Below are 27,384 nucleotides of genomic sequence, written 5' to 3' on the forward strand. Positions count from 1 at the left end.
AGCCTAAGTTCAATTGCATGACGAAACACGCAGATTGTGGGCCGTACAGTTGCTTCAGATGCCGTCGTGAAGTGGTTATCATATGGAAGACCATGCGTTCAAATTTCAGCGGCCTAGATGGGTCTACGATATTGTGACATGTATTGTAGGATTGAATAAGGAATGTTATTGGTCACAGGTTGCATTCATGAATATCCGGATGCAAACAGACCCCAAAACCCTCTTGCTGGTGTCAGCCGAAAGCAGGGTTAAATGGCCATGGACCTCCGTTTGAATTGTGTTCAGAGTCATTTCCATATAGATCCATTTCAAAGTACATCTTACTATTTTTACTGCATATTACCGGTCCCAAAATGTCAACCAACAAAAAGTTATAGATTAATCCTAATCTTTATCAAGCCCAGTGCAACTTTTGAAAATATGCAGTATATTCATTGTCCAAACTTTTGGTTACACTTTGCAGTGTACCTTAAACACTAGATAGCTGTAAGGCCAAAAGAAAAAGTTCTTAGTTTCCACTGACATCTCTAAAAATAGGGAAGGTAGGTAGGAATAACTTTTTTTCGATTTATTTTCGAGGACCACGATTCTATACCAAACCAACCTATATTAGGGTATAAATTATCACATAATATAAAATATAAAATAGTCAAATTTTAACATGTTCAATTTAAAAAATGCACTTTTTTTTCAAGAAATTACAAAAAATACACACTAAGGCAAAAAATATGCAGGGTCGGTCAGGTTTAGTGGAAACTCCCTATTTTTTACACTTTATATGGGAACATCCATGACAGTTTGTTTTATTTTATATTTATTATTTTCATTCGCTCATAATGCTGGAAGGATAAAGAAGAAATTCAAGCAACAAGACATGTGTTTTGGTGTTTTTATGTTCATAATACATGGTCATACTTGATACAACAATTGCAATATCATTTGGTTATTACAAAGCCGTTATAAAAAAATACATGTGAATGAATGAAAAATAAATGTAAAATATGAACAAGAACGCCCTAACCTAGTCAATTCTGAAAAATAATATAACAGAAAAAAGCAATGGTGATCGAAACAAAAAAACTGAACACAAAGCTATTCTATGACGACAAAATAAATTCAGATCTTTAAACATAGACTAACAAAAGGTGTATACATAAACAACAGACTGAAGCCAAGGCAATGCCAAATTGATTCAATGTTTGAGGTCATTATAGGGATAGGGTTTCAGAATGAAAAACAATCTGAATTTAGCAAAGAAATATTTTTTAAGGAGCTAACTAGCTAAATTACAATTGTCAGATTCAAGAAATCAAGCAATACAGTAAAAGGTTCAATATTTTAGATGTATGGTCCTTTTATAGTATAATTATGATGATTTCTTTATAATTTTCATTCATTTGGTGGAATCTGCTATTAAGGGCAATTGTTGACACCACTGTATTGTAATTAATGATGTATATATTATAGTATGTATTTTGGGCCGGAGGCCTTTATGTACTGAATAAAGTTGAGTTGAGTTGAGTTGTTGCTAAGAGATATTAAGATTATTTAAGATAATGTGTTTTTGTTGCTGAGGAAAGCCAGGAAGATTTGGTTTGAAATTTGAACCTGACGCGCTCAACATAAAACCAATTTGGCATGGCCTTATATTGCAGGGTGTTAAAACTACACTTCCCTCCAAAAAAATGTATTTTTTCTTGACCAAATATCAGAATAAAATGAATACAAGAATGGTATGCATTGCTTAAAGCTGCACTCTCACAGATTGAATGGTTTAACAACATTTTTATTTTTGTCATGGAACGAACCAATTTTTGCATAATTGCATGGACACCAGTTATATAAGACTGCTGACAAAAAATTAGATCTCAGATTTTTATATTTAAGGTCAAGAATTAATGTTTTATGCATTTTTCTTAAACTGTTTAATTTTCAAATGGAAATATGAAAATCTGCGATATGATCTTTGGTCAGCAATCTTATATCATTGGTTTGCAAATATTTACGCAAAAATTGCTCTTTTCAAGACAAAAAATAAATAAGTTGTATAAACGGTATATCTGTGAGAGTGTAGCTTTAAATGGCATACAAGTATGCATAGTTATTTGAATTACATTATACATAATGTTGTTTTATTCCAGAAGCAATGTAGAATGGTTTGAAATTCTTAAAATATAAATGTGAATAACATAATCTTATATTAATATAGGACAAATTGGAAAAAAAAATCTAAAATGTTAAGGGTGCGATCAAATACCCTGTTAATGAGTTTTTTGTTCAAATTTCATTTTGATCGAAAAGGTAAATTGAAGTTTAAAATACTTAATTATTTATAATCAATCAATATTTAATTATGACGAGAAGTGTATTTTTAACATTCAAAATGTTAAAAAAACAACAACAGTGATAGTGAAATAAAGAACAAGACACAAGTTCAAGCATACACATGTACCTACAAAACAGCGCAGACTCGTGGAAGAAACAACATTTTGTAAAGCCGTGAAAATGCTCCAACGCATCTTCTGTATAACTCTTTTTCATTATTTTTTTATAGCATTAATCTTAACAAAAACATTAACAAAGCCAGGTTTTTAAGCTGCCACCATTTAGTTCAATCAAGTTAAACAAGTTCTAGATGATGAGATTTTGAATTCTGTTCAAAACTTTTGCATTTAACATAAAACACAGTAAATTCCTATGTGGAACTAGATTCCTGCATATTTTTGTTTCTGCCCCTTAAACCTTTGACAAGGAAAATCAACAGGGCATACTCGCCATCTAACTCGATTTTCAAGTAATTGGCACCACAAGGGAAGACACATTGGAGCATTTTCAAATCATAACAAAATGTTGTGGCTCCAATGATTCCCTGCGGTGTAAAAGCTGAAGATATATTTTACCCTTTCGAACCACAAAACAATGCTTAATCAGGTACAAACATGAATAAATACAAATCATGATAAAGCTGCTGTCATTTCATTCTTTAAAGGACTATAGGCGGCAGTGCTGCTCGGAAAGGGGATTTTATATATGATTATATCCATATAATCTTGTATATGAGTATATGAATAAATTTATATACAATGTATATCTCAATATATATCCCAATATATATACATATAAGAAACCATTTCCTGACTGATACTGCCGCCTATGTACAGAATAGGAGGCAAAAAAAGCGTATGTCTCATCAATGACTTGATTTAAGAGCTCACTAACATTGCTAAGTATTTACTATCATATTCAATCTGAACCACGTCAGGCAGAAATTGGCCTTATAGTATGTTTTGAAATATCAAATACCCTTTACACAGAAAAGATACATAAACCAACGACCTTAAACTCGCGTCACACCATGGAGTCGCCATTTTGTTTTTCACTCACAGGAAACTATGATATTAAAATATTTGCTTGGTCTGTATTTACTTATGTTTTAAGTCCAATTTGAGACCTGCAAGGCTCAGAAAATTGAAATCTTAATTGTTTAAAAATATCTATAATACATCTTTTTAAAAAAGATGTCTGTTTGATTGTACAAGAGATTATTTGTAGTATATGCAACAATTTTTGGCATCTTTGCTCCAATAACAGCATTTTTACAACAAAATCAAAATTTAGCTTTTCTGAGTCTGAGTTTCAAACTCAGACTTAAGACATAAGTGCATACTGACTCTGGAGCAGCGATAACTCAAGACTCAAGACTCAAAATTGCATTGTAACTTTCCTTCTACTGGGATGTATTGAAGGACTCTGGAGCAGCGATAACTCAAGACTCAAAATTGCATAATAACTTTCCTTCTACTGGGATGTATTGAAGGACTCTGGAGCAGCGATAACTCAAGACTCAAAATTGCATTGTAACTTTCCTTCTACTGGGATGTATTGAAGGACTCTGGAGCAGCGATAACTCAAGACTCAAAATTGCATTGTAACTTTCCTTCTACTGGGATGTATTGAAGGTCAACTTTGATAAATAATATAACTATTAGAATGTTTTACTAATATGTTTACATTTATTCTTTTTAAAGGAAATGGAATCATTATGATTTTTGTTATAACATAAAAATGCTATTCTGAGTCTGAACTGAGTCTGAACTCAGACTTTAGACTGTTCGTAATCATGGCTCCCGATGTCATTTTTACCATAAGACCTGTTTCTGCCTGTCTGGGTTCTATGATGAATGTGCTATAAACATTAAACAGCACTTAATAGTAAATCAGTATATTAAAACTATACAAAAAATAAATATTTCTTATCAAAAGACATAATTTCATATTAAAACGTAAAAGAAGAAAAAAATAAATCTAAATGAGAACAGATGTTTAAACATCATTTGTTCACAACTACGCAATGTTTTTATAATTATCTAAAAAGAGCACAGCAACATGACTGCCAACACTCCTCTGATTTCTGCAGGTAAAATAACAACTAATAAAGCTCGAGTTATGGGCTTGCTACATGTGCATATTGTCTTTGTCAAAATGTACACTTAGTTTGATCTGAATTTTACTTAATATCATTTTAAGGGCCAAAAGGGTCTGAATTCACTAACAACTCGAATCTGGGTTTGAGACTTAAGCTCTGAAAACTGAATTCTTACAAAATGTTACAAAATATTATAAAATGTTACTTATTTGCACAAAAGATGCTTGCTGCGTTGTAGAAAATATTATTTGTGACAAATACAGCGATTTTTACCATCTTTGCTCCTTTATAATAGCATTTTTTACAACCACATTAAGAGGTTGCTTTTATGGGTCTCTGTCTTAAACCTACACTCAAGACATTAGTGATAACGAGCCGAGACATTTTTCCAAAGACGAAGACAACACCAAGACTACCACAATATAACAGCGTTTTTTTCTTTGAAAAAATGAACGAGTTAAAAGTGTACACAATAACTTATCACAGTGGCTATTTATATACAGCTGTTTTACACACAAAGCATAAGTTTATACAGCGATTGTGAGTGTGTGATTCTAATACGTCCAAGTATTTACACACAAGTTCATTGATTAATTAATACATTTTAAACATAGCTTTTGGGGCATTGGTTTCAAATTTAATTCTCTGAAAAATAAAATAATTTTCTTAATTTTAAAATAAGCCTGAAAATGTTTTGTAATGTTTTTTTATGGTTAATGGCCTTGCAGAAAATGTTATAATACTTTTTAGTTTGAATATTCCAGATGAAATAAAAAAAAATTAAAAATGTTATATTCTAATGTTCAAACATGATATCATTTAAAACAATCAATGAAAGGATGGATATTGCAGTTACTATATTACTGGGGATATATATATCAACAAACCTTTAAAAGGTGAATTAAAAAACTGCAATATAGTACAAATTTCAAACATCTCATAAAAAGAAATAACACTAAAGCTTAAGGACAAAATGGTATCATGACATGTACACATAAACAATGGAAAACCAATAAAAATAATAAAAAAGTAATTTTGGTGCTACTAATTGGAAACTATGTGTGAATCTGGTTAATTGTAATTCTGATAACTTAAATTTCAGTATTATGTTCAAACTTAACGCTCAAAACAACAATAAACACTTTAGATATAACGCAATGTTAACATTCTACAATGTTATTACTAGTTTTCAAATTAATAGAATTCCATGTTTACCATATTTTTTTTCTAAATATTACCATGTTCATACGTTTTATCATAATAAAATTCAAACTTTTTCATTATTCATACAAAATACCAAGTTCATATTTCAATACCTCAACTCTTACATGTTTTTTTTTAAATAATACCACCTTATATCCAGTATATAAAGTCAGCTTTATGTTATATGTATATAATACAATGTTTAAACGTGTATATAATACCATGTTTTAAAGTAATACTTTAATAAATGAACGACATATTTTCAAAAAAGCAATCTCACAAAGCAAATATTTCAATTGGCAAGAAAATTGTACCATACAAAATTTCATACTTATATAACTTCTATGAATAAATTCAAAACAAAACAACAACCTCTGAATTAAATATACAGTCATATAAACTTATTTGTTTGACTTCATAGAACCAGTTTTAACATAAACTAAGGTTCCCACTGGGAGAATTGTTAAGGCTTAAATAAATAATAGTATAATAAGAGTTTCCTTCATCTCAATTTGGAACAAAGATATAAGCTTATAAATATAACACATACCAGTACCTGTATTCAAAACACTATCCAGGAAAAAAACAGATCAAAAGTTGTATTAATATATGTATAAAATGTTGTCTTCAACCACATATAGGATTCAGTGATTCCATTCACTGTATCATCTGGTCAATCAATTTTATGCTCTAGTGAGAACATCCTGATTTTTATCCTTATATAAACATCATCTAGGGGGTTTATTGATTACGGCTCCTTGGGTCCATTTTGGAAGTTTATGTGAATGCACCCAAACAGGTTGTTTTTTACACTGATACCTTAAGGGAAAAAAGATTTGAAATCCACATCAACCTCAAACAATACATAAGAGTGCCTTAATTTTTCAAGAGCTTTATTTTAACATGTTTCGATTTCGTCAAATTCAACTCGGTTTTATTTTCGTGATACCACTATTAAATCAGCAAAGGTGAATTAAACAATTTACCATGAGATGAACAATTAGCAAAACTCGGAAAAGAAATAAGCCCAAGAAAAATTTAACAATATTCAGTATTTAAATGTAAATTGTGTCTACTTTGGAAACTCGTCCAACATCAATATGGCAATTCTACATACACACACTGTGTATCAGACCGTTCACAGCTCTGTTGACAGTTTTGTGGTCAGAGCGTTAATGCGTTTAGCATTACATGGCTTGCATAGAATGTGGTCGTCGAGAGGATAGCATCCTCGTCCCTCCGCCTCTGATGACAGCAAATCTCCGCAGTCCTACAAATAAGAAGTAAAATAAACTTACAAATGGGGTACTTTCAGTTATGACATATGCTTTGTTAACTGTGTAGCATATGGACCAGTTGCCAAAGCATATAATGGGAATAGTAAACTACAAATTCGGTTATCGAAATTATATATCAAAAGGGTAACTGGTAGGCGGAGCAATCTTCCATGCAATAAACAGTGTGAGAATAAGTAACTACACTAGTTCAATCAGGGCGTCTAAAAGTTTGAAACCTCAATCGGTCCGGACTCGGATTGAACCAACAACCCAACCCCGTACTCCTAATTCGGACACACATTATTATTTTTTGTACTGATCAATATATGAATGCTATTTATTGCATGGTGTAAGCCTGACCATATTTTACAGAACCATTACTAGAGCCAGCAATGATGACTGATATTATACACAACTTAAGCTGCACTCACTTTTTGTATGATTGCAATCACTCTGATAAGTGAGAGAAGAAACTATTAATTAACCCATTGAAAAAGACCAGTCTGAGATTTTACAACCAATCTGCCAACATGCTAATCAGTACTGGTAGTAGTGAATATAGCAGCTATAGTCCATGGTTACCAGCCTAATTTTCAGTCTACTATAGTACTTTCAGCCCCATTCTTGGTAAAGAAAAACCCATAATTCCTCACAGAGATGGGAAGAAAAAATCAATGACACCATTTCCAGTATGGGATAAATATGGTAAAATAAGGACATTTTTAGTGCTATGCTTCTCATGAAATAATTTGTGGTGCTCATTAGTTGAAATATATTGCTATCAGAGATCTTATTCAGATTTCCTACCCTTACCAATGCATTTTTGGTTGAACATTAAAATAATGGTAACAAATCAATAAATCATGGTAACAAATTCCATGGTTACACACATCTTGTCTATAACAGTCTATATGGAAGCTTTTATCCATGGCAACCACCCAGACTGCCGACACATGGCCTTACCCCGGTTTTATTGCTTAGTCATTAAAATCACGGTTAGAAATCAGTTTCCATGGCTACCCATCTGTAACAATCTATGTGGAAGCTTTTAACCATGGCAAATACCCAGACTGTTGACACCTGGACTTACCCCAGCATTATTGGCTAAAACATTAAAATCACGGTAACAGATCAGTTACCATGGCTACCCTTCTCACTACTGTAACTGTCTCTACAGAAACATTAATCCATGGCAACGACCCGGACTGCTGACACCCAGCCTTGACCCTGCTTTATTGCTTGTTCATTTAAATCACAGTTACAAATCAGTTACCACGGTTACCCACCTCACATCTGTAACAGTCTATATGGAAGCTTTTATCCATGGCAACCACCCGGACTGTTGACTCCTGACCTTGCTCCGGCATAATTGGTTTATGGCACACACAGCAACGAGGGGCAAACTTCCTGGTGAATAAAAAAGCAACAATAATTATAAATTAGAAATAGAAAAGCACTTTTAATACTCTATTTTATCATGCTAAATTACTTCCAGGTGAATAAAAAAGCAAAAAATATATAATTATATAATTAGAAATAGGAAAGGGCTATATAATTTTTCATTAATCAAGCTAAAATAAATGTGAACTGTTAAAGGAAAGCTATAAATGATTATTATTATTATTATTATTAAAGTTTAATATGTATTTTTAGCTACTCCTTTATGTTTTCTGAACCTGAAGCAGTACTTATAAAACATCTTAAGTCATTTCTCAACTAAAGTCTATTTCTTAAAGTTTTCATAGTCAAATTAAAATACATTTATTATGTGATATCAAATAAGTGTTCATTTTGAGCTAATTTTATGAAAATGAAGTAGTTTTTTAAATATTCAAGAAAAAATATCATATGACAAATGAGATACTTAAATTAGGAAACTGACTTAATATAACCCTGAGGCTGTATCCAAGAAGCATCTTAGTAACAATTTTCATTTTCATCTTAGTGAAAAATTGTAATTTTTCTAATTTGGTTTTGTAAGAAAATGGACAATGTTTATCCGCCAAAAATATGAAAATAAGCAAGAAAATGGTCTTAAGTTGAAAAGTAGCGGGTATTTAAACTAATTGTCAAAAATTACAAAATTATCACTAAGTTGAAAATATTCACTACGATGCTTATTGAATATGGCCCATAGGTATCTATACAACATAACACAACCTCCACAAGTAGGGTAAAATGTAACAGAAGGTCACTTTATTGTGAATAGGGTCCTTCAGTTCTATAAACATAGTACTCAGTTGTTAGAATCTAAGGGGATTTCTCTAAAAATAATTTCTACACCTCTCATCTAACCTGTGAAAGTCCTCTATACAGTGTATCTGGTTAGTAGTGTCAACAGGAAGGGGGTTTCCCCACAGACAACACACGTGACCCACACACATGTAATCTACACCTACCCACTTACCTGTGAAAGTCCTCTATACAGTTTATTTGGTTAGTAGCGTCAATGGTGAAGGTGATTTCTCCACAGACAACACACGTGACCCACACAATGTAATCTTCACCTACTTACCTGTGAAAGTCCTCTATACAGTTTATTTGGTTGGTGCCATCAACGGTGAAGGGAATTTCCCCCCGGACAACGCACGTGACCCACGCACATATAATCTACACCTACCCACTTACCTGAGAAAGTCCTCTATACAGTGTATCTGGTTGGTAGCGTCAATGGTGAAGGGGATTTCCCCACGGACAACACACGAGGATTTCCGCACAGACAACACACATGACCCACACACATGTAATCTACACCTCTCCACTTACCTGTGAAAGTCCTCTATACAGTGTATCTGGTTGGTAGCATCAACAGTGAAGGGAATGCCGTCTAGAGATATCCCACAGACAACGCAAGTGAAACACGCTGGATGGTACGGCTTCCCTGTTGCTCTGAGAAGCTAAACAATCAAGGAGAATAATATCAATTTAGTTTTATGATTATTGAAGATTATTTTTAAGGTAACAACCATCATTTCTGGGGCAAACAATAGCCTTGATGCCAACGTTTTACTCGATGTCTTACCGAGACAGTGATATGCAAATGTGCACGCTCTTCCTGCTAGGGGGTTTTTGCAAGATTTTTTTCATTATATTATGTCCTGGAGGCATTTTTGTATATACCGGTAGATATATAAGACTAAAAATGATGTGCAGTCTGGCCAACTTTGCAAACATGAACCTAGGTCAGTGTTTAGTGAAAAGCTTATTGCAATACATTTTCCATCTACTAAAATTGACTGGCTCTTATTTATTTTTTCCAGTCAAGAGGGTGCAAAACACTACTTGTATGGGAATTTGAACGTGAATATCCAGGGGTATGACATTGTACTGAATGTGAATATCCAGGGGTATGACATTGTACTGAACGTGAATATCCAGGGGTATAACGTGAATATCCAGGGGTATGACATTGTACTGAACGTGAATATCCAGGGGTATGACATTGTACTGAACGTGAATATCCAGGGGTATGACATTGTACTGAACGTGAATATCCAGGGGTATGACATTGTACTGAACGTGAATATCCAGGGGTATGACATTGTACTGAACGTGAATATCCAGGGGTATGACATTGTACTGAACGTGAATATCCAGGGGCATGACACTGTACTGAACGTGAATATCCAGGGGCATGACACTGTACTGAACGTGAATATCCAGGGGTATGACATTGTACCGAACGTGAATATCCAGGGGTATGACATTGTACCGAACGTGAATATCCAGGGGTATGACATTGTACTGAACGTGAATATCCAGGGGTATGACATTGTACTGAACGTGAATATCCAGGGGTAGGGGCATGACATTGTACTGAACGTGAATATCCAGGGGCATGACATTGTACTGAACGTGAATATCCAGTGGTATGACATTGTACTGAACGTGAGTATCCAGGGGCATGACATTGTACTGAACGTGAGTATCCAGGGGCATTACATTGTACTGAACGTGAATATCCAGGGGCATTACATTGTACTGAACGTGAATATCCAGGGGCATGACATTGTACTGAACGTGAATATCCAGGGGCATGACATTATACTGAACGTGAATATCCAGAAGGAAAGTGATTTTTGCGAGCCTACAAGTACAAGATTAAAACAAAATATTCATAAACGACTTTTAAACTAAACTGCAACTTTTACTTGTATGTAAGGCTACACACACAAGAACACGTCCACATCTCGCTTCATTTTCTCTTTAATGCTTTAATTGCTACATATTTTTGTTCTGTTTCATGAAAACAAAATGTCCACCTACCCTGTCTGTGACTGGTTTTGAACAAATGGAACACTTCTCAAGGGTATTCTGAAAATAAAAATTCAATTAAACAGTGACATAATCCTTATACAGCAACATCTATATTTAGGACATGGTTTGTTTAAGTATGCACAGCTACCTTATTCTGACAGTTTTATATATCACTTATTCAGATCATTCTCCGTACTACCGGTATTAAACTCGGAAATGGTTTGCACACCGCTAGTTTTCTGTCTGAGAGAATTACTAACTATCCAAATCAACTTCTGCCATTTTTTTTTTAAGCTAACAATCCACATGTAAATGATATTAGTAACTTCCTTTAAACTTTAAAAACATTTTTAGCTAGATATGTAGCATTTTTTATTGACGTAAATGTTCATTTTTCTTTATCTATTGATGTATATGTTAAATTTTATTTATTTGTTAATGTAGTTTTATTAAATACATAGTAGATTAATACCATTCTAAGTGTTATTTTAACCTTATAGTATACCGATTCCAATTCATTAAAAAGTTTTTATATATTACATGTAAATATCAAATTTTACCCAATTTTTTTACAGGGTTTAGTCTGTGATGAATACTTTAACATAACACTTACTAGATTTATCATATGTCATACTTAATATTGCTTTTGTTCTAAAATAAATTCCCACAGAACAAAAACGTAAAAATGTACAAATTAGTGTACGAGTAACAAGCACCAGGTTACACATACCAGATAGCATGGCTCACAATGGGGTTTGGTTTCCATGGAGTAAAACGACCTCCCTCTCAGCAAAGTACCTGTAAATTACAGATTGGTATCAGACATTATTTATATATAGTGTGTACAATGATATACCAAAAGTTAGCATATAAAAAATACATAACAGTACAGTCATTTTACAAACTACCCTCAAATATTGATATAGTCATATAAAAGATACATAACATGAACAATACAGGTACTTGATAAACTTCCCTCAATACTACATTCAAACCAATATTGATATGATCATTTATACTTAATTTATACAACTATACCCCCAGAAGAGCTATATATTGAAAAAGTGTCTTCTTACAGTTGTAAGCGAACCCTCCACGAGGATTTTGTGTAATCCCACTAGCCGATATGTGGTTTTTAGAAAGGCTATGATTATCTAATGTTTATCTTTCAGAAAAATATTTCTATTTATCTAATTATAAATCTGTGTTTATTTATTTATTTATTAGTGCATTTATTTGCTATCTAGTATATGCAATATACTTATTGTCATATAAGTCAGATACAGTAACTCTTTTTCTTCAGAACCGTTTCGCTAGGACGAACACCAATTTTATCCTCGGCTTCACCTCCTACAAAATTGGCGTTCTTCCTAGTAGCAAAACGCCTTCTAACATCTGTAAGCGGACACCTTTGTAGAAAAACGCGTCCTGTACCTATTACGGTACATAAAAGATACATAACCATACAGGTACTTTATAAACTACCCTCAACACTTGAGTCAATTATTGATATGATCATTGAATGATCACAAAATAATGAATTATAGAAATCATTCTTTCTTGAATTCATGTATAAATTAAGCCAACAACAGCACCAGAAGCAACTCAGATGGCAGATCAGACAAAAAATGAAATAGTGTCAAAGGGGGTAAAGCACCCTGCTGATGACGCAAAACTGGCTATTTTGGAAGCCCTTTAGAAGGCTCTACTGACTTCAAATTTGAAGCAAACCGGAGTGTCAATTTTAACAGAGAGACATGTTCAGTGGGATACACAATGGTGGGTTTGTATTTTTTAAGGATATTTTGACGCTGAACAATTCCCTCACTCAAAATTCAACATATTTTTTACATATTTTACTCCCTGTTTTTTCATGTTTAAGTAACAGTCAACATTTAAGTTTTACATGACACAATGGTCAAGATGTCTACAGCACAAGGCTACCAAACAAACCTCATTGTTTCGCTTTGATAAACAAACAAAATTAAGGCCAATGAAACAGTACCATTCTCATATCATAATTCCTATAAAGGCAGTGTAATGGAGCTAGAAGTAAAATGGCATACCGCAGGAGATGCAGATGAAGCAGCCGATATGGAAGACCTGGTCCATGGCCGTACAGCCGTTACTCTCCCCAACAACCTTCTTTCCACACTTTGCACAGATACCTATGGAAGATACAAATAGGAAAAATATTATTGGTTTGATAATGCCAGATTTTTTTTTTGATTTTGTTATGGTTGCGTCATTTTTTTTTTGGCTTGATGTAGACTACATATTAAAAAACGCACTTAAAAAAAAATATATATATATATTTTTTTTTTTTTTTTTTAATAACCAACTCTAAAAACAGTAGGGTTGTCGCCTATTTCGCAGGTAAGGTCAGAAGACCTTAATCAAACATTTTTTTTTAAACCTAAGTTTAAGAACATAATGGGCTAATTGTTCAGAGCTTTATTAAGGTTAACAGCAATGTTTACGTCATCACTGTTAACTTTAAAATCTTTTCTGCTCTTGAAGTTTAATACTTGTGATCTGGAGATTTTCTAACAAAATTTGAGACAACTGTTTCAGCTTGAACTCTATTTAAAAAAATACATGAGAATGTCATCATCAATTTCACATCTGACAGTTAACAACAATGTCGTTCATCATTTTGTTATCTTAAACAAAGTGGGTAGTAATCTGATTTGTTCATGGCTATCGAGCAGTTACCCTCGCTGTCGCTCTCTTGGAATAACTTTGTTTAAACTTGTAATATCATACATGAACTATAACCTTTTCATACAAAATAATTCTGAGTTATTTTAATACCGGTAATCTACATGTTTATCTAAGAATGTTGTGCTACATCGTGTGTGTATGGAAGACTTATTATAATCACAGAACTTACTGTCTATGCATACTAACTCTATTTCAAGTTATACTTAATGAACACATGTACTGTGAAATCATTAATGTTCGTGGGCATGAAATTTCGTGGTTTGCCGAATAAAAACAATTTCGTGGGTACTTGAATTCGTGGATTTTCATTTTTGAAAAAAAAAATCCAAGATGCGATCGTCCTAGATCGTCTGCATAATATCCACGCGCTGGCCCGAGATTTCCGTCTTCTACGTCACTCGGTTTATGACACTCGCTAATGTGGTATGACATGCTAATTAGTGCATATACCCATGTCACTTATCGATTTAATTGGGAATAAAGGTAATAAAAGAAGATGTACCCTGATCATAAATACAGATATGGGAAGCCATTGGATGCCAATTAAGAATTTTGCAAACTGTGAAAACACCGAAAAGGTGTGTATATTGTCAAGTTCGGTGCTTAGTAACCTTCCATGTACTAGTAATCGATTAATTATTTCATTAAATAAAAAAATCGAGTACAGACACTCATCACGCACATCTTGTAAACTTGGGAGATTTTCATAAACAGCACACGTTTAAACACGTGCTTATAACTGTCATTTGCTGTATAAAACACATTTAATTGATTTGGTTCATTATTTGTTAAAGGCAGTTATAATATATTAACAGAATAATGATCGTAAGTTATACAGTGAGACAGGTTTAAACACTGTATACTGCGACCTCTGTAAATAATATACTATGTACGTAACAAGGCAATTGAAAAAGTGAATAAAGGGTTTATATTTCGTGGGATCTTGAATTCGTGGATCACCCAACCCACGAAAACCACGAACATTAATGCCCCACGAACATTAATGATTTCACAGTATAAGATTTGTTCCCCTTTCAATGACAAAAGTCAGACACTGAATATTTCCTATCATTCAGAACTCCTCATCCATTTTTTATCGAAATCAACCCCAGACATATGCCGTATATCTGAAGTAGTTCGTAAAATTTTAAATAATAGTATTAATTAGATTTATTGTTTTAAAGTGTATTTCGGTATATATCTAAATTTAAAATGATTGCCAGTGAAGTGATTTATTGCATAAATAATTCAGATTCCTAAGAGTATAGTCATTAAGTTTAACTGCTCAATTAAAATTACTAAGCGATCTATTTGCAGTGTAGTTAAATATAAGGATTTCAGACATAATAAACCGTCAATATGACTCCGAGGTTGATTTCGATGGAAAATGGCCAAGGAGTTCCAAATGCTTTCCTATAATATAACTCATGATAGTTACGTCCCTTACACCAGCTCAAGCCCTATGGGAAACACTTCATATAAGCATAGAGACCAAACAAAAAACCACTCCACTCTTCAAGGACATTTCCAGTCAAACTTACAATAAATACCTCTGCATACAAATCTCTTGTGCTCAGACCCCTCTTGACATTATTGTTATCAAAGCCAATTATATCCATGTCAATGTTAACTCCTTACCCAGGGTGAGGAATCACGTGACTGCAAAAAGTTTTTCACATAGGTCACCAAGGGTCACAACCAATGTAAACAAACAAGTAAGTGATTTTATTTTCTAAATAACTTTTTTGACAGAAAAGATATGAAAACATTTCTTAGCCTGTAAAAGACTATGCTATTTTCTGCTTCTACATGTGTGAATATTTTAGATTTGCTTGTATTTAAATGATGCAATCCTTGGCCAAAATTTCATCGAAGCATTGTCTACAAAATTCTGTCAAGTTGAAATTTCGCCGAACATTTCCCATTTGAAGTCACATGATTCCACACGCTGTTACCATTCAAACCTATGTATAATACAGAAATTGAAAGCTCTTTATCAATACTGAATATCATCTTCCCTGTACATACATGCCATATTTCTGAGAGGCTTCCCAGGGAATTTGGGTCTGAATTCCAGGGGATTTTGATATTACACCAGGGGAATTTAGCGCGATATCTACATTCATGATATATTAAGAATAATTACAGAAACACACTCTTCTTACAATAAATTTTGGACTAAGTCATCATGGTCCTTCATGGAATTTACACTCATAATGTTATGGCTGCTTTCCACTGTCAACCTTGAGCTAGTTTTTAAAAAAAAAATCAATAAAAATCCAGGGGCAGGGACGTGATTGACCTAACACCTGCAGGGCTGAAACCATTTCGGCCATGGGATCTTGGGGGTACTTTTGGGGTCAAAAGCAAACTGCCGTATAAGAAAAACTGGCTTTTTAGAAGCTCTTTTGAAGGTTCTTCTGACTTCAAATTTGAAGCAAACTGGAATATCAACACTTACACCCAAAAGCACTCTATAAACTTTTTATTTTTATTTTATTTTATTTATTTATTTTTTTTGGGGCGGGGGTGGGGGGGGGGGGGGGCATTAGATCCGCGGAATTCCCCCGGATATGGATACCCGGCAGGGGACCATGGGATGGCCCGGAATTCCAGGGGATTTTTCCCACTGCCGGGGGATATGGCATGCATGCCTGTATCCGTGAAAACAAAGTACCGTAGAAATCCGGGTCCTTGGTTCCCTCAAGGCCCTGCATCAACATCTGAGTGAGGGCATCTACTTCTTGTTCCTTACTGCCAGTCCCACCCCGGGGCTCACCTCCAGCCCCACCCCGGGGGTCTAGAGAGGGTCGAGAGGCCTGCATGGGGGCTATTGGAGGAGGAGCATATGACTGCTGACTGGGAGAATGCCTGCATTGAAAAGATATGTTCACATAATTACACATAAATTAACACAAAAGACAAAGCTTTAAACATGGATTTTTTCAACAATGATAACTCAAAAGGTAATTAACGCAGATTATCCAGTATTGTTATGTTCTATAAGGAAATTAGCATTTAAATAATGACCAAAATTAAGATCATTGTAAATTTGAAATTCATGAATTCTCAAAATCTGGAAGATTTTGACAAGACAGCTGTATTATCATAATAGGAATTGTTCTCAATCTCTTGTATTCAGACAGGCCAGACTTGATATACAAGTTACCAGGGATGTACATGTACACCTATTATGTTCAGGAAACTGGAAAATGAGCGAAGATAATGTGGGTTTGATCCCCATGGCCTCTCTTAATGTACTTTCTAGTTTCTACATGGTAAGTGAACTAGGGCATGATGCTATCAGCTTTTGTCTAAATTGAGCTTATAGAGAATCTAGCTAAAAAAATAAGTATAATATTAAAGTTAAGCCTTCAACACTATTGCACCTTTGATACTGTGCCGGACTGGGCTGCATGTACGTGTTGTCACTGTGAACATCCTGAACCTTGATCTGTATAGGCATCTGGGGCCCCGGCTGGGCTCGCTCAGATCTGGGCTTCACCTGGGCGTATGTGACACCTGTGTCAGCTAGTGAGGCGTAGGTCACGCCTGAGCTAGACCCGTCCTGGTTAGAAGGGCTTGATGTGTATGCCAAAGGGCTCGGGGCACGGTTTGAAGAATACTGGCTGTAGTTGGCTGTAAATACAATAAAGGAGGAATCTTGTACCTCTGTGTTTACCTTTTTCATCGTACAGCAACATGTACGATCCAAACCTTTTTTTAGCAGAGAAAATCACTTTTGTTCAGTCCTCTTTGAAACAAAAACTTTTGGGTAGGGTTTTTAGCTTAAGATGGAAGGGTGCTGCCTGTCATTTTTTGGTAGCACCCTTCTACCCTTATTGCCACCAGCATCAGCTGGTAGCATGGGTTCCCTTCTGCCTTCATAGAATTCAATCCTTAACACTAAATATCAGTCTTAAAAATTTGATTAGATCCTATAATACGATTATAATATCTGTGGATACAACAAACATAATTGATGGTTTAAACCTAAAATTACTTCAATTAAACACAATTCTTAACATTTTTAATGTTAATGTTCAAGTTCTTCACAGCACCCTGTCCCTCTTCTGCAGCACCCTTTAGTGTTAGAAATTGTGCTTATTTGGAGGAATATTCGGTTTTAACTACTAAATATATAAAGTTTGTTTGAATTTATAATCATATTTCAAGTTTTAACAAAAAGAAGAAAAATTATTTGATTATCTTAAGCATTTAATTCTTTGAAGTCAGGTGGGTGCACATTCTGGTCTTCATGATGGCAGAAGGGCGCTTCCAAAATAGGACAGGGTGCGGTACCCACCGATAACCTTCTAGCTAAAACCATACAAATGGTACACAATTTTCACCCACCATTAGAGCTATATGTTTGTGGCTGTCCATATGAGACAGGGCTCGACTTGTAGATACCAGGATCATATGAGCCCGAACTATACGTGCTGGGCTGGCTGGTGTAGCCACCATAGTTGCCTGTTGATGAGTAGTTTGTGGCGTACGGCGAGGATCGGGGAGAAGATTTACCGCTACCTGTAAACAGTAGGCAACTCAACATAATTCTTGTGAATCTTATTATTGTATTACCTGTAGGTAACTTTTCTTATTACAATAGCCATGGATGAATAAATAAAAGACTATTTGTCCATGCCCAAAGATGAGCCTTAGTTCTATAATGTTTATCACCCTGGTTATGTTCAAAGTTTTTCTACAATAACAATGTTGAATAAAAAGTTCAAAACAATAGAAGAAAGTAAAAAAAATGCCTGTTAAAAAGTGGCAGTGTCATTGACATTGCTTGGTGCATTTAAACCTCATTCCACCAATAATAAGTGTTGTTTTTGTACAATAAGAGGTATTCAAAAGACATTACAATAATTGGAAAATCACATATAAAAATAATTGTTGCCAAGTAATTTTGGTGACATCAATTCAATTTTTTGTAACCCAGCATTTTAGTAAACCGAATGCTACATTACTATTTTTAAGTGATACATGAACTAAAATGATGAAAAAATGACAGGAGTGAAATAACATCAGTAAAATAACATCATATTTCACCGAAAAGCTAAACAAGAGCTGTCACAGAGACAGCGTGCTCGAGTATTCCGCCGCTTTTCGGTGTATGGATTGAAAAGTTTTGGCAAAACATGCATAGATCAATGTTAGATTAGATTTTAATGCAATAAATGATGTGCTGAGATATTTACATAAATTGAATGGAAAATATTTGAGGTTGTACGCAAACTTTAACGTAAATTCTAAGTCGAAAAAGGGGCATAATTTTGTCAAAATGCTTGATAGAGTTATCTCCTCCAGTGTACAGGTTGGGGGCATAATGGTAAACAATTGTGCAAAGTTTCAAAGCCAGATGTCAATGGACTTTGAAAATATTTGAGGTGGTACGCAAACTTTAACATAAATTCTAAGTAAAAAAAGGGCCATAATTTTGTCAAAATGCTTGATAAAGTTACCTCCTCCTGTGTACAGGGTGGGGGCATGATGTTGAACAAGTGTGCAAAGTTTTAAAGCAATATGTCAATATTTGAGGTGGTACACAAACTCTTACAAAAACTTTAACATAAGTGGTTCACCGACGCTCGGGTGACTCGAATAGGCGAGCTAAAAAACAACAGGTTTTTAATCTATCAATACAGCATTTTACCCAAAAGAATGCAACGTTACTTTTATTAAGCAATATGTGAAATGATTTTTAATGATGTGGGATGCTGTGAAAATAACAGCAGTGAAATAACATGCAATTTCACTGAAAGGCATATAAGAAATAAGCTTTTTTTCTGATCATAAATTTCCACGTACTATCAGTGCTTTGGATGCTGTACGTGGCCTGCTTCACCTCTCGTTCATAGCGACCCGAGGGCTGGTGTAACGTCTGTACTTCCTGTCTACTCTCATATGACGACCCAGCCGGTCCACCGTACTGAGTGTAACCTGCAAACCAGAGAAATGGTTATTTATCATACATTGATCAAAATCTTGAATGGAATTATAATTATTGGAATAAAATATGAAGGCAGGGCTTCCATTAAGAATTTGAAACTGGAAGTTTGAACTTCCTTACCATTAATATTTGTTTTTCACTGAAATGTGGAAGTTTAAGTCTCTTGAACACAGCACTTAGTTCCACTAGTTTTCAAATTTATGTTAAAAAATAAATATAAATCAACGATATCTTGCCAACTTCACAATTTTATATTATAATAGTTCATGTTGCTTCCGAAATGTCATTATTTAAGTAACATTGACACCAGGTTTTGATATTTTAATCTTCCAAGCCTTCAACTTCAGAAGAAATTTTTTTTTATAAAATTATAAAAGGAAGTTTTTTTTGTACTTCCAAGGCATCAATTTTGGAAGTTTTATCCCATGACTAGGAAGTAATATACTTCCAAACTTCCCTTAACAGAGCCCTGGAAGGAGTCAAATTTCCTTGGACCACTGCTTTGTGAGAATGTGATTTTAGGCTAACAATTACTGTAAAAACAACCAAATTCAAGAATTGAAATCCACTGCCAAAGGATTCTCATTCGAAGAAAAATAAACAATTCAAAAAAGTTATTCAAATTATGATCATTTTAAATGCATGCTTTTTTCAGAGTTTCATATCATATGAATATGGATTGCGTAAAAATAACACAGCTTATTTTCTTGTTTTAAAGTTGTTAAGTATAATATTTTCATTTGTTAGCTCATAATATATTAATTATACTTTATATTGATGAATATTACTATAATTAAGTTTATCTAGTATTCAGCAAAAAACATATCGCTTTTAAAGGACAATTTGAAGTATTTCATTAATTGGAAAGGCAATAAACACTTAAGGCAAAGTTGCGAACTCATAACACAGGAAGTAATCAATTAATTTAATGTCAATTCAATAAAGGACATCCTAGATTTCAATATTTATGTGCAAGTTTAATAACTGAGTAGTTGTTTTAAATAAAAATGTTATAAAAGCCTAAGTTAAAAATGTCTGTGACTACAGGCCCCAATTTTCGAAACTTCTTAAGCTTAAAGATGCACTATTACTCCCAATTAAGATTTAACACATTTTATACAATTGTTTTAATATACACAAAAGGATGAACAATTGTCAAAAACAATGGTTCTTATGAAGGAAATCGAGTATAATTTAAAAGAAATGTGCAGAAAACACGGTATGCACTATTTAGTAAGAAGTTGAGGTTGTATCACTCAAAATGTTTGTTTTACATGTGTATGTATTGATTTTGCATAAGAGTGCCACTTTAAGTGGCTTAAGTAGCTTATTTCAATAAGGCAGAGTACATTTTTAAATTGGAATTTGATTAATAAAAAATGGTTACCAGTTCATGTGATTATCATAATGATATATAATACCCATCTAAAGCATAAAAACTCTTAGATAAGTAAAGATTACGCAAATTTTTGAAAGACAAAAATAGTGAGCTTAGCTTAATCCTGTTATAAGGGATTTGAGAAGTTTTGCGATATTGGGGTCAGGTGTACAGTCATTGAAATAGCTCACCTGCCTGGTGCCGGTGACAAAAAAAAATTGCAGTAGGGCTGGTTAAAATTCGAGTTAATTTGAGTGCTTGCCGAATAAAGTGAAATCATTATTAAGCTCTAAAAGTTATTATTGCTGAATTTGCATCTAACTTACAAACGTGCATATGCACATTACATTTATACTAATAATTTATATTTGTTTTATATTTTTTATTATTAGAAATGTAACATTTATTGTATTTATAATCACAAAGTGACTTGTTCATTATAATAATTATTGACATGAAAAAAAAAATGGCCAGCAACTCGCACTAGCTGAGGAACTAAGGTTACACACCACTAGATCTGCCGGCATACATGGGCTCCGGACCGCGGAAATCACTCTGGCCACTGGAGAGTGGGGGAGGGGGGAAATCAGCGTCTTGTATCTCGTGGTAGATGTTCTCCTTGGTTTCTGGGGGAGGAGGGGGGAAGTTCTGGTCCATGTATGCGCTAGTGGGTGGGGGAGGGGGTGGCATAAACTCCTCTTTGTTGTCATGGTAACTACGGTATGGGGCCGGACCTGTAATGTAACGAGCTTTATGCTGAATCTTGCACAAAATATATTGAATCTTCAAATCAACATCTTAAAACATATAAATTTAATATTCTTTTAATCATTGTTTTAAAAAGAAAAGCTATGTATTGAATTTAATTGTTAAAGATTTGTGTTCCAATTATTTTCAAATATTTAAGGAAATAATTTATCAATATACTGTGAGTGTCCACTGCAATACTTTTCTCTGATAATTAAGATTTTGTTCTACCAACAATATGTTTTTTTTCTGACCAATTTAAATCCAGCCCTTTCTGATTACCGTACTAAAACATACTTTTTCCGAAATATTTCAAATAATTTCCTTAATTTCTGCTTGAATTTTTTTTACATTTTGTAATAAAAAATGGACCTTTAATCATTTTTGTATATATTCTTAACGAAACAGACTTGATCACATTTTTCTTCCTCTCTGTCTATTTTTAAAAAGCATTCTCAAAATTTGATTTCTCAAATTCAAATAAAATGTCCATTTTTTTCACAATCGACAAGGCCTCGCCCATCCAAAAAATCCTTGAGTTTGCCAATTTTCTATAATACTATTCAACTAACAAAAATAATTCTAATGTTGTTGATTTTCAGTCTGACTCTGGTACAAAACTACAGTTGTGGCAATCTCTTTAACATTACTTGCTCTACCCAAAGAAAAATGCCCTCAACTTCATTATTAGCCTACTTGCCTATGCAGACTTCTACATTTAGTCGTAATGTATTACAGAAATACGTGATCAACTGACTTGACTTTCACCGACAGACTAAATTTACTAATTGTATACTATTTTCTATCAGCAAAATATACTATAGTTTGTGTCTTATAAATTAAACAAACGTATTTCACCGCCACTAAACGCCAGCCCCACCGCTTATTGGTTTTGCAAAGAAAACGTGTTGATGTCATTTACGTGGTGCAGCTGTGCCTTGTGTTTACTTCTACACATGTGAATATGATCAATATTGTATTTGATAATTTAATTAAAGGGAAATATTTCTAAAATCAGCAAATGTGGTACCGTGTAAGGACACTTTTGCTGCAGGTTGGCTATGATTTCGCTTCGATATTGTGCAAACTGTGGTTCCAGGAGATTTTCTCTCGAAGGGACTTTTAAAATGTTGAAATCTGCTAGTATTTCAAGTACACTTCGCTGCTTACACACATTGTAAGAACATTCAGGCACATGCAAAAATATCTGTTATGTTAAGTATTTACGCTGGACACACCACAACTATTAAAGCACTTCTTAAAAAAGGAAATATCCACTTAAAGGGGCTATACACTGTATGATGAAATAGCAAAAAAAAGAGAAAATTGTCGAAAAACTGACATAAATTTAGTATCGATGTGTACAATGCATTGTAACTAACTAACTGAAGTACCACATAGTTAACAATTAATTTATTTTTCGCAGTTTTTTGGTATTTTTCCATTAAAAAGATTACTAGGTATGTATACCTAGTAGAATTCATTCTTATGCGTGATTGGCTAGTTAATGTTATCACATGATATTACCAAGTTAGGTATATAGCTTAAATATTCCAACCGATAAGGGTAAGCCTTTGTAGCACAGTGGATACAACACTGGACTGCAATTTTGGCGACACTAGTTCGAACCCGGTCTCCGAATTGATCTTTTTTTACATTTTGGTATTTTTTTTACAATTATGATATCAAAGAGTAAAACATCTTATTAAATAATTGTCCTGAGATTCGTTACAGAAAAAACTTTGGTTTGGTGCCAATCTGGTGTATAGTCCCTTTAATAATAAACAGTGAAATATCAATCTCTATAAACAACAGGAAAGCAAATATTAATGTAACTGCTTTTCAATATCACATTATAAAAATATAAATAAATAGCACATATTGAAATATTTTTAATAAATGTATTGACTGATATAAAATTTAAACTTATATTAACTCACAATACAGCACTTTATTGTTATTCATTCATACACATTCACTTTAGTTTTAAATTGGAGATGGATTATTTGTCATTGGTCCCAGTTTTTAATTAATAGGAAGCAGCATTAACATTATGTCATTGTGTCTATTTCGCCAATATGCAACTGATGGGCCTTTGCAAACTGTGGTGCCAGGAGTTCTTCTTCCAAATCAGACTTGTGCAAATTTTTACATAAATATGAACATATTTCCTTTTTAAGAAGTATTTATTAGTTTTGTTGTGTTCCCAGTAAGAACTATACATAATAGTTATATTTGCATGTGCCAGTTTGTTCTTATGGGGTGTGTAAGCAATGAAGTGTACTTGAAATTAAGGTTAATAGCCTTAACTTCAAGTACACTTTGATGCTTTATTCACTTACTACACACAACATGGAAAATACTGGTAATATTTTCATGCACCTTTTAAACTTGTGACCATTTTTGTTAAACAATCTGCACATTTGTTAATGCTTACGGTCGAAAAATAACACAACGCCGTTTAAACACGTATATTAGGAGCCTTACATTAAATGCCAGCAGATCTCATAATATGCACCATAGAGGTGCTGACAGCTCATTTTCTTTGCACCACTGTTAAGTGTGAAGCTGGCATTAAGTCTGTTTGCATTTCAGCAATCGTTATTTGAATATTTCCCCCTTGAAATTAATTTAATTTGCAATACATAAATTTTAACCCATACAATTACATACTTGACGAGCTGAGTTCAGTTTAACACTATGAACAGAATATTTCATACCTGCTCTGTAAGTTGGTGCTGGTTTCTTCCCAACGGGTGGGGTAATCTGACTGCGTGACTCGTGCAGAGTCAGGCGCTGAAAGTCCTGATCTGTAAGGTCCATGCTCTAAAAAGAAAAAAAATGTTGTATCACTGTGAATCTAAATTTGAAGCAACATATTTTATTTGTTGACACCCGCTTCCTTAGAAATCAGATAAGCAAGCAAGTTGCTTGGCACAAGGGACATTTCTGTATATTATTGGGTCTGAATTTCTAGAGAGATTGTTCCAATTTTTTAAGTCTGACAAAAAAGAATTAAAAATATCTGAATTTGTGTACACTTGCTTGAAAAACTATTGATTCAACAAGATTATCAGTTACAGTTTTAGCCTTTGAATGTCTCTAGCCCTAGGGTTAGTCTAAAATAATAGACGTGTTATACGGGATTCTTCCTATCCCTAACGTCTAAATGGGTTTGTGCAAAAACTGGGTGGGTTTAAAAAATATTGAAATTGTATTAAAAAGTGAAGAAGTTTATGTTTGAAATGGATAATAAAGGTTTATATTCAGATTTTACCATGTAAGTGCAAAGCTATTTTGCACAAAACAAGTATTAAATGCATCAAAAAACATTATTTACCTTTCCAATAAAGCGAAACTTGACTGACACAGAAAACAATTATGCCAAGCAGAACAACTCAACCAATCGTAATTTAACTCGGCATTTATGTTTTGACAGAATGAAATGAAGAAAACCCCATCAAACTCATAATTATTCGTTGGATATTTATTTTTTGTGTACGGAACTAATATAAAATAACATTATCTGGTAATATTTCTTGTTTTTATGATATTAGATAGATGCAATATGCTTTAACCCGAAATCCCGATAGGAATAACTACCCACTTTTGGTACCAAACAATTTGTACGTGAAGGATTTGCCATATCAAAATCTTAAAAAAATCCGTCAATTATTTGGACTAGCCCTAGGAGTGAGAAAAGGTTTAACCCTAAAACTACAAAATTTTTTTAGAAAATTTCAATACACATTAATATATATCATGTGGGTAAAAGAAAATAGAAATTTACGTGCAGGACCAATTATAAGCACAAGCCAGGTGACGAGTTGAATACATACATGTCTAACACACATAAATTAGTCGGCGCTAATTGTGTTGTCAATTATCTTACCCCACCCACATATACAACACGGAAATGAACGACATATGCCCAAAATTATGAATCTTAGACACACTCTTCACGATTCCGCCCGCACCAAACTCAAAAAATTATTAAATACGCACCTTATCCAATGAATTCTGAGATTATCAGTTATCAGGTAAGACGTAAAATGTCTTAAAAACGGCGTCTAGATGTTGTCTAGCTAATCGACTCCATAAATGGTAGTGTGACGTCACATCCGTTATATTTATGGCAGTTGTATGACCTTTAACCCCAGGTAAAATATTTTGTGAATGAGTTTCAGTTGAAATATTTTACTATTCGTGACGTAATGCGAAGAATTTTACAGGTTGTTCTTATTTTTGAAGAGCTTAATCTGATAAAAACGATTTCAGAAACAATACGAAGTTTTTAAATGAATACTTAAATTACACCATACATGTATGCACGTGCAAATATTGGGTTTAACTCATAAGCATCATGAATGATTTTGAGGGGATGTAAACAACGCGGCGTTTGGCAACCAAAAGGGAAAGCATTTTTCACGACTTAATCATACTAATTAATATGATTTAATCGTACACATCAAATTCGTCCTTCTAAAATGCATTTTATATTTTATCTGAAATTATTTAAACTGCAATGCATGGGTGTTAAAAAAAAAGTTTTGTTGTTATTAAAATATTTCTTAATGTCCTTGTGTGCCACTCAAAGACAGAAAACGCCCTGCGGTACCAGTCCGTATAAACCACTGACTGTATAACGAGATCAAATATAATGCAATTCTAGCTTAATGCAAAAGATACTTTTTCTAACGAACACGAATACATGCAAGTCAGTGAAAACCATACATATTGAACCTTACCGTACCAAATACTATATACATGCATGAACATGCATTTTGCGTACCAAAAGTTTGCGTACCAAATACTACATTGATGCATGTGCATGCAATTTGCGTACCAAATATTGTATAATTATATATATATGCATGTACATGCATTTTGCGTACCAAATACTACATAGATGCATGTGTTTGTATTTTGCGTACCAAATACTACATAGATGCATGTGCATGCATATTGCGTACCAAGTATACTGATTTAATATTCTTCCACTAATATTACACACCGTGTTCAGCCGCTATATACATGTAGTCATTAATTCTAATTATATCATGAGAAAATGTGTAAGCGTAAGCCTTTATTTACTGCGCGTACGTCTATTTTTAACTTACGCTACGTATTGTAAACACGTCAAAATAGTACGAACCATGTTTAACGTTTAGCAGCGGCGTAGCAATACGTGAGCGTTGCCGGTGTTTTACCACTTACCTCCCCACAATGGACCCATGCAGACACTCAGTCTCAAGTCGGATTTTAGAGTTAAACAATGTCAGAACGTCATATTTATTACATTCGTTTCACAAAATATGTTTGCATACAAAATTGCTTGCCGAGAATACTGCCGTACAACATTTTGTAAACAAATCACTGGGTACAGTGTTAAACGTTCGACAGAGAGGTTGAC

The 27,384-nt window shown here is 33.8% G+C and overlaps 1 protein-coding gene across 1 annotated transcript; it reads right to left on the reverse strand.

Annotated features, from left to right (window-relative positions):
- Window positions 1–875: 875 nt before the first annotated feature.
- On the reverse strand, window positions 876–26,083 carry LOC128246608 (lipoma-preferred partner homolog). The gene is made up of 13 exons (XM_052964898.1): window positions 25,977–26,083; window positions 24,692–24,797; window positions 21,734–21,958; window positions 19,705–19,836; window positions 18,244–18,417; window positions 17,277–17,526; window positions 16,565–16,758; window positions 13,230–13,331; window positions 11,894–11,961; window positions 11,173–11,220; window positions 9,673–9,803; window positions 8,193–8,313; window positions 876–6,899 (listed from the first exon to the last, which is right to left on the reverse strand). Exons 2-13 carry the CDS (start codon window positions 24,792–24,794, stop codon window positions 6,768–6,770), a joined length of 1,680 nt encoding a protein of 559 aa, XP_052820858.1. The 5' UTR covers window positions 24,795–24,797; window positions 25,977–26,083; the 3' UTR covers window positions 876–6,767.
- Window positions 26,084–27,384: the final 1,301 nt, after the last annotated feature.

Source organism: Mya arenaria, chromosome 9 (genome assembly GCF_026914265.1).
Source record: "Mya arenaria isolate MELC-2E11 chromosome 9, ASM2691426v1".
NCBI lineage: Eukaryota > Metazoa > Mollusca > Bivalvia > Myida > Myidae > Mya > Mya arenaria.